The sequence below is a fragment of the Lactuca sativa genome, chromosome 5 (assembly GCF_002870075.4).
Source record: "Lactuca sativa cultivar Salinas chromosome 5, Lsat_Salinas_v11, whole genome shotgun sequence".
Classification (NCBI taxonomy): domain Eukaryota; kingdom Viridiplantae; phylum Streptophyta; class Magnoliopsida; order Asterales; family Asteraceae; genus Lactuca; species Lactuca sativa.
The window spans coordinates 222,481,824-222,491,467 of NC_056627.2; the positions used below are offsets into that span (position 1 = coordinate 222,481,824).

At 40.1% G+C, this 9,644-nt stretch overlaps 1 protein-coding gene across 1 annotated transcript; it reads right to left on the minus strand.

Annotated features, from left to right (window-relative positions):
- Nucleotides 1-7,182: 7,182 nt before the first annotated feature.
- On the minus strand, nt 7,183-7,664 carry LOC111878179 (histone H4). Its single transcript, XM_023874692.3, has one exon. It carries the CDS (start codon nt 7,605-7,607, stop codon nt 7,296-7,298), a length of 312 nt encoding a protein of 103 aa, XP_023730460.1. The 5' UTR covers nt 7,608-7,664; the 3' UTR covers nt 7,183-7,295.
- Between the last annotated feature and the right edge of the window lie 1,980 nt (nt 7,665-9,644).

The window sequence follows — 9,644 nt, forward strand, 5'->3', positions numbered from 1 at the left end:
TCCAGAGAGCAACATGAGGAGCATTTGAGGGAGATCCTCGAAGTTCTAAGATCGGAGAAGCTTTACGCCAAATTCTCCGAGTGCGATTTCTGGTTACGAGAGGTCCAGTTCCTAGGACACCTCGTCAACCAGAATAAGATATTGGTCGATCCGGCCAAGATTGAGGCGGTGATGAGTTGGGAGGTGCCGAGATCCCCTTCAAAGATCATGAGTTTTCTTGGGTTGGCCGGTTATTATCGAAGATTTATCAAGGATTTCTCAAGGATTGTTGTTCCTCTCACCAGGTTGACCCGGAAGGGCGTGGCTTTCAGTTGGGGCCCGAAGTAGCAGGCCTCATTTGAGACTCTTCGCCAGAGATTATGCGAAGCCCCAATGTTAGCCCTTCTGGAGGGGATGGAGGATTTTGTGGTATATTGTGACGCGTCGATATCGGGATTGGGTGCGGTGCTGATGCAGAGAGGGCATGTGATAGCATACGCATCGAGGCAGCTGAAGCCTCATGAGACGAGGTATCCTACTCACGATCTGGAGTTGGGGGTTGTGGTGTTCACCCTCAAGATCTGGCGTCACTATTTGTACGGGGTTCGGTGTACCATATACACGGACCACAAGAGCTTGAAGTATCTGATGGATCAGCCGAACCTGAACATGCGCCAGAGGAGATGGTTGGATGTGGTAAAGGATTATCAGTGCGAGATCCTGTACCACCTGGGCAAGGCTAACGTTGTAGTCGATGCCTTAAGTCGTAGGGCGGAGACTGCCCCGATGCGAGATGTTGGTATGAGGTTGACAGTGATGACTTCGGTGTTGGACACCATTCGGAAGGCCTAGGTAGAGGCCATGAGACCGGAGAACCGCAAGAGAGAACGAGTGATCTGGCAGGTATATAAGTTCATTGCCAATAGCCAAGGGCTTATGACCTTCAAGGGCCGGATTTGGGTGCCATTTGAGGGCGGGGCACGTACCATTTTGATGGAGGAGGTGCATAGGTCGATGTTTTCGATCCATCCTGGGGCCAATAAGATGTATTTGGACCTGAAGAGAGACTATTGGTGGCCCTGTATGAAGTGGGATGTGGCGCGGTTTGTAGAAAGGTGCTTGACCTGTCGCAGGGTTAAGGCCGAGCACCAGTGTCCACATGGAAAGTTGCAACCACTTGAGGTTCCCCAGTGGAAGTGGGAATAAATTACCATGAATTTTATCACCAAATTGCCAAGGACTGCGAGAGGTGTCGATGCAATTTGGGTGATCGTTGACCTGCTGACAAAGCGCGCTCATTTTCTTGTTATCAGTGAGAGCTCTTCCGCAGATAGGCTGGCGGAGGTGTATGTGAGGGAGGTGGTATTGCGACATGGTGTAACGATCTCGATTGTGTCAGATCGAGATGTGTGTTTCACTTCCAGGTTTTGGATGAAGTTCCATGAGGAGTTGGGTACGAGGCTGCATTTCAGTACTGCTTACCACCCACAGACGGACGGACAGAGTGAGCGGACGATTCAGACGCTCGAGGACATGCTTCGGGCATGTGTGTTGGACTTCGGAGGGAGTTGGGACACATATTTTCCATTGGCTGAGTTCTCCTATAACAACAATCACCATTCGAGCATTGGTATGCCTCCATACGAGTTGTTGTATGGGAGGAGGTGTCGGACTCCCATCTATTGGGGAGAGGTAGGGCAACGAGTGATGGGCAACATTGAGATAGTGCTTCAAACGACAGAGCAGATACAGCAGGTTAGACAGAGATTGTTGACGGCTCAGAGTCGCCAGAAGAGTTATGAGGATAGGCGACGATCCGAGCTTGAGTTCCAGGTGGGAGACCTCGTGCTCCTAAAAGTATCTCATTGGAAAGGAGTGATTCGATTCAGGAAGAGGGGCAAGCTTGGGCCTCGGTATATTGGGCCGTTCAGGGTTACCACGAGGGTGGGCAGGTTAGCATATCGTTTGGAGCTACCTGCGGAGTTGAGCCAGATTCATGATACCTTCCACGTGTCTCAGCTAAGGAAGTGTATAGCCGACGAGTCGACAGTGGTGCTGTTGGAGGATATCCAGGTGGACACGAGTCTGAATTATGTTGAGAGACCAATCGCGATATTGGATCGGAAGATCAAGGTTCTGAGGAACAAGGAGGTGCCTCTGGTTCAGGTCCAGTGGCAACATCGAAGTGGGTCCGAGCTGACTTGGGAGCCAGAGTTCGAGATGCGGGAGCAGCATCCAGAGTTGTTTTCAGCATGAGACTTCGAGGGCAAAGTCTCGTTCTAGTGGGGGAGAATTGTAACATCCCGAAATTCAGGCACAACTATTTAACCCTTCTCTTTTGCCAAGTTGTCAAGATTAGCCCTTGAGTGGAAAGTGTAGAAAATGAGTACGTTGGGCGTACTGGGGAGTACGCTGCGCGTACTCATGCGCTTAGTTTGGACGCGGACTCGCCTAGGTACGTTGGGCGTACCCAGGGTTACGCGGGGCGTAGCGGGTCCAAATGCAAACCCTAATTTTTGGCTTGTGCACTATATAAGGAATGTTAAGGCTTTATCCTCGGCCACCATATCAGAGAGTGAAACCCTAAGAGAGCATTTCCTTCGTCGTAAAACTTGTGTGTGAGTGTTTTGAGCTAAAAGTGCCTTTGTGTGTTAGTGAAGAAGAAGGAGAGGAGCTTGTGGAGGCTTGGGTTTGAAGTGCAAGTTTGGATCTGAGTTCTTCAGAGGGAGGAGCTTCAATTAGAGGTAAAAAGCCCAGAACTTTCCTCTTTATTTTGGTTTGGTGTTGCATGGACCATTTCTAGGGTTAAAGTCCCAAAGGTGGAGACTTTATGAACATAAGGGACTCCATGGACCTAGATCTGTCCCATTTCAGTGATATGTGTGTTGTAGATCCATAAAAATTCCAACTTGGTCGTTGTTATGGAGTCATGCTTGAGTTATGAGCTTTTTAGTGTTGTAAATGGAATGTTATGGGTGTTGGTGACCTTTACAACCATGCAAAGGCTTAAAGTCACCAACTTTATGGATTAAGAGGTTTAGGGGTGGTCAGATCTGAAAGTTGGACGTGGGTCTTAACCGTTTAAGACCCCAAAAGCTAAGGAGTTTGAAACTGGGAGTTAAGCGGGGTGTAATCCCAGTACCCGTAGCGTAGGGGGTCGCGTTCCCCGTTTTTGTGAGGTTGCCGGGTACGCCCAACGTACAAGTGTGGTACGTGCAGCGTAACCCGGAGAGTTGACTTTTGGTTGACTTTTAGGGTTTGGTCAATATTAGGGTCATTGAGCCATGAGAGGGGTAAAATGGTCTTTGACCCTTCTGAGAGTGCTAAGAGAGGGATTAGTCTATCCTTGAGAGTTGTATTGATTAGAGTGGTTATTCCATGTGATTAGGCGGAGGCTAAACTAGATTCTTACCGAGTTCGAGATTTACCGAGTTACCCGATGTAAGTCTTCTCACTATACTTTACCTAGAGTGGTAATTAGAGTTATATGACAAAGTATCTTGTATGTTATTTATGTGATTGTGATGCACTACATTATTTCTATGTGATTCATGCCGTGTATGTTTCAAAGTTTACAGAGTTAGAACCGGAAGGTTCACAGAGTTAGAACCAGAAGGTTCACAGAGTTAGGACCAGAGGGTCCACAGAGTCAGGACCGGAAGGTCCACGGAGTTATAGCCTCGAGTGGCTATTATGTGTTATATGTGGTATTTTGGGGAACTCACTAAGCATTTATGCTTACAGTGTGGTGTTATGTGTTTCAGGTACCAGTGAGGATTGCGGGAAGGCACCGACATGATCAATACACACATGAGGAGTTTTTATACATTATGATCTTGGGATGTGTTTCCATGGATTGATATGTGATACAATGACATTTTTATAATATTTATGAATGAAAGTGTGTTTTTAAAATGTGAAAAATTGTTTGAAAATTTCGGTGTTACACCAAGACTTCAAATCAGCGATTGGTAGGTCGGCAAGACTGTGCGGGAGAGGGAGATTTGTTTGGAGCACATTGTGAAGAGAAGGTCAGATCAGATGCATACCTTGGAGGGTCCCGGGAATAGACCCAAGACTTCAGATCATCAATTGGTAGGTCGGCAGGGCCGAAGTCAGTGCAACACGTGCGGGAAACTGCACGAGGGAGTGTGTCATTCCAGAGATTCAGGCTGCTATAACTGTGGCAGGGATGGTCACGTCAACAGGGACTGCCCATAGGGGGCAAGCCCATTATGTTTTCACTGCAATCAGGTGGGCCACAAGAAGGCTGACGATGAGGGGAGGAACAGGGAGTGCAACTGCCCCGACTACTTTGATTTGTGATTTTGGGAAAAACTCTGATATTAAACATGTTTTGAAAACTAAATTGTAAAAAATGATGATTGTGGATTGGTTTTAAAAAGTTTAAATTTTTCATGAATTTTGTAGATGTTACACCTTTCACACAAATCCTAGCTCAACCTTACACTTTCGTCGGCTTATTCCACCATCATAAGGACCATTCTATATCATCTCCAAAGATATTGATTCCCCTTCACCCTCACCCTTTCACGAAAATCCTATCTCATTTTTCAACCTTTGACTGACGTTTCACAGACTATGCCAAGTTAAACCATTCCACAAGGATCGTCCGAGTAAATTTATTTTTATAGAGACAACTTACATTTGAACCAAACCAAAACAAATGGTTTTATGAATAAAGTACCCATTTTCAAATGTGTAAAATTAATTAAAGAAAAACTAAAAACTAAAAGCTCATAAAAACTATTTGAATTATCTTTTAGATTTAGAGTTTTTTTGTTTTAGTAAAAAACTAAAAGATTTTGCTAATATTTTTTACTGAGTTTTTTTTTTTTAATCTAAAAGCTAAACGCTTTTAAAAATATCCATGTCAAACACACCCAACTGCCATAAACAATTATAAAAAGCAAATCCAAAATAATATTATTAGTGTAAGAATATTAATGAACAAAATAACTTTATTATTACAAAAATACTAATAAACTTTTTTATTTGAAATTCTTTAATAAAAAAAAGTTCAAATGTGTATTATTGTGAATGCTTTAAACATAATAAACTATGTTTATTTTAAAGATATTAATGAAAATTTTCAATTGAACTTTTTAGGGAAAACTCTTCGTCATTACGAGGTTTGTTAATAAACTTTTTTCATTTGAAATTCTTTAGTGAAAAACTTTATTAAATGTTCTTTTATTGACAATGCTTTAAACATGCTAAGTAATGTTTAACTTGGTCACCCTCGCGGGTTTGTTAGGTTAAAAAGGGTCGTGACATTCCATGTCTCCAACATTTGTTATCATATAGACATCACGTAGAATGTTGCCATTTCATGTCTCTATTAGAGAGTGGTGTCATCTAATGCCATCGAATCATAAGAGAAGAGAGGGATGCCAGTAACACATTGAATAAAGGAAAATTATGCATGATCATGCAGATGCCGATCAATTCACGACTATTAATGATGTGGTTATTGCAGGGAGATGTATCAGTGGCAATCAAAGCCACGACCGATGCTGAAGGACTATAGGGAGTGGTGTCGACACCATTGAGCTCCAACTCAGCATTCTTCGCCTCCACCTCACTTTGTCGAGGGAATTTGCCAAATAGCCAAAAAACAAGCAAAAGGAGAGAAAGAAGAAGAAAGAGTACTGGTGAAAGAGGTGAAAGAGTATGGTGTGCAACAAGGCCACCTCATAGCCATGGGTGTTTGTGAAGATTTCAAAACAAGCGTCATTTTACTTTCTGCTAAATCAATATGTTATTTTTTGTATCATTTTGATGCATTATTGTTCTTGGGTTTCCGGTCCACCGACAAAAAGATATACAATATTGGTTACTTCGGCATAACAACTCGGATTTTTGAAAGTCAATGTGTTTATTACTTTATTTGGTAATTTCCAACTATTAGTGTGAATCTAAACCGAGTTAAAATCACGTGATTGTCTTAGGGTTATTTTAGTCACTTTATGTTTGATTTAGTAAAAACCATGAACGACACTAACTTGATTAGTGGGTAGAAGTTCTAATTTTTTTAGGATAGTTTTTAGCTATGTATTTATTTCCTTCTATTGTTGAATGATGGAAGAGAAATTCATAAGTGCTCCGTTTTTCTTTTTCCTCTTTTCTCTCATATACAATAGCAACACAACATATCATATTGTTTTGCTTTAGCCTATTTGTTCAATCCCATTTGGTTGAACAGGTCGGAAGGGTATGATCCTACACCCTAGTATAAGAGCTAACCAGGATCAGCTATGGTGTGTTCAAGTTCTGATGTAGCGTTAATGGCTCATAGTGGTGTTGACAGATGAAGGTTCGGCTGTGGTGGTTCGATCCCATAGATGGCAGCAAACGACTGTCAAGGAAGAAAACAAACAGCAAGGGTGATCACGTTTGGTGATTAGAAGAAAGAAGCGGCAGAAACTTGTCATATGTTAGCAGGCAAGAACGAAGAAACAAGCATCAAAGAGCAATCACCTTTGATTGAGAAAGAAGTTTGGTAGAAAAGTTTAGATTAAGAGGGAGAATGTTAGTGTTAATTCAAACCAAGTCAAAATCATGTGATTGTCTTAGAAGTTCCAAATTTTTTTATGATAGTTTTAGCTATTTATTTGTTTCCTCTATTGCTGAATAATGGAGGAGAAATTCTTAAAGTGCTCAGTTTTTCAGCTTCCTCTTTTCTCTCGTATACAGTAACAACACAGCATATCAAAGAAAAATAATGGTTAATGCTTCCACAAAGCACAATGGAATACAAATTATAGGTAATATTCTACAGCTATCTTGCAAACCTAAATAGCAAATTTCCTTGCTGAATTTGTAAACAGATTGAACGACCCAGTCATTAAATTAACACCCTTTAAGTTATCACATCCAACAAAAACTTCACACCCTTTAAGTTATCAAATAAAAGGTGTGATGCGGATAACAATTTCAATGTACATACACGCATTCTGCAAAATACTAGAAACACAAATTTCTTACGTTTGAAATTTTAGGCAGACAGAAGAGAAGTGTGATTAACAGATTACCCAACTTTCTGGTCAAGTGATTCTAACAGTTTTCCTGAAGCATACATAAACCTCTAAATCAAATACAGATTCTAGCCACTGAATTAGAGGTGAAAAAAAGACAAATATCATGTATTGCATAAGCATATAATCATACAGAAAAGATGAATTGGATAAGTGATATTGTATTAATAGCTTCAATTACAGGTAATACCACTTCCGATTACAGATAACAAAACAAAGAAAACCTCGGTGCCAAACGAGAGAAACCGCAAAATTCTATTAACCACCAAATCCGTAAAGAGTACGGCCTTGGCGCTTCAAAGCATAAACGACATCCATAGCGGTAACAGTTTTCCGGCGAGCATGTTCTGTGTATGTGACAGCGTCACGGATGACATTTTCAAGAAAAATCTTCAAAACTCCACGGGTCTCCTCGTAGATTAACCCACTGATACGCTTGACACCTCCTCGTCTGGCCAGACGGCGGATCGCCGGCTTGGTGATACCCTGAATGTTGTCCCGGAGAACCTTACGATGACGTTTGGCTCCACCCTTTCCCAATCCCTTGCCTCCTTTTCCTCTTCCTGACATGTTTTCTCTCTACTTTTCTCTCGTTAGAAATGAATTTGATTTTTGTTTGTGTTTGCGCTTAAAATGGATTTGAGGATTTATAGAATATTGGGGTTTGAGTTTGAAAGGAAGTATGTATTCGTCCGTTGGATTAGATTAAATAGGAAGCATAGATAGCCGCAGGATTATAATCTGTGTGATGATAAACAAGACGCTTTGATTGGTTTGCTTTAACAGTGAAGTTAGAATAGTCCAGGTCATCTGTGGAACAGTGTTAAATTAATTTATATGTGCAATTTACAAAGAACAATGATATAGTCATTTTTTTAATTAGTATTTTTTTAAATAGTTACAGAATTTAAATTTTTTTGTATATATATGTAAAATTGTGATATAATTAAATTTTTTTAAACAGAAAATCTAATATTCTTAAACAATATAAATAAGTAAAAAAACATAAATATGGTATTTTAAAAAGAATACATAACATGAGGTTTAATTAAATATTTTTAGTGTAAAAATACATATAATATTATAAAAAAAAACAATTAGTTCTCTAAGGAAATCTTAGTGTATTCTTATGACTAAGAAGAGGGATCTTGAATTGTTGAAATGGTTAAATCAAGAAGATGAGTCATACTTCGTTCCAATACAAGTCTTAGAGTCATACTCCAAGATTGTAATTTGAGTGACATGTCTTAAAGAAGGTTTAAAACACTTATCAAATGTAAGAGTAAAGGTTTTCTACTCTTGTACATTTGAAATTGGTAAGTTGTGATGTTTTGGATAAAACAAAGACCAACTTAGGCCAATTGGGTAAAGTGTTTTTCTTGATTAGAATCTGCACTATCTCTTGGATGTTTGACAAGGGAGTCTTATATGTCAAGAGGACAGTGGGAGTCTTAAAGGTCTTGAAAGTCTCAAGAAATAATCAAGAATAAAACCTGAAGTTCTTCACTAGCACACGACTTGAGGTTTATAACCTATCGTGTTGACATATCTGTGCCCATTCCAGTTAAAGTTGGCTTTGCATATGAGTTCTTAGAGTTCTCAGTTTGTTGCATAACAACTTGGAAGCAATGGCAGGCCCTTGAGCTGCCAGGTGGCAAGAAGTTAAGATTGAGTTCAATCCATATGGTTTTGGATTTGTCATTATCTTTGTCTTGTGATTATGGTTTGACAAATTCATATGGGTAGGAACTCATACACCATATAAATCTAAGTGTCATAAGGTTTCTCTCCGATTCATGAAAATGATGGTGAGGAAACGCTTTCACTAAGTAGATTTTACGAAGATATCAATTGTGTTATTTGCATTTTCAAAAGTCGTTAGTGGAGCGCGTGTGGTTAACCGGCACACTAACATGGACTTGTGAGAAATGGCAAATGCCTAAGCAATTGAGACCATGATTACGGTATCCCTTTTCATGGTTCTTGAAATTGCTTAGACACACAGGTGAGCTATCTACGGAAAGGGTGTGTGAATCTAAATTTCAGACTGTCCAGCTGATTTCTGAGTACATGTCAAAGCTAGTGGGAGCATAAGTGTTATGCTAATAATCATCATGTTAGTGGGAGCATGATAATTATGATAAGTATTGCAAGTTAGCAATGTTAATTATAGAAAACAAAAGTTTCAATTGGGAAAAAGTTGTTTTGCTATAATTAAGGGAGAGGAAATTATGCTTCATCTCAAATCTATAAGCTTAGATCGTGAGGTTTTAATCATTTAGTCAAGGATATATATGAATTTCATGTTGGAATGGCTCAACATAAGGAAATTCTGTATATAGGTCCATTATTTGCGTTCTAAAATTCGATTATGATTACGGCATCCCTTTTCATAATCTGAATTATGAGAACTTGGCAAATTGAAATGGAAATATTATAGCAAAAGACTGGTTTAGTCTTTATGTAAGACATCATGAATCGTGTCCCATATGCTTCGGATATAGGATCGATTACATGTGCTATATTCATCCGTTCTAAAATTTTCCAAATGCCTGGGGCATTAAGAAGGGAAAAGGTTTAGAACTGGATATGACTAAAAGGATTAAA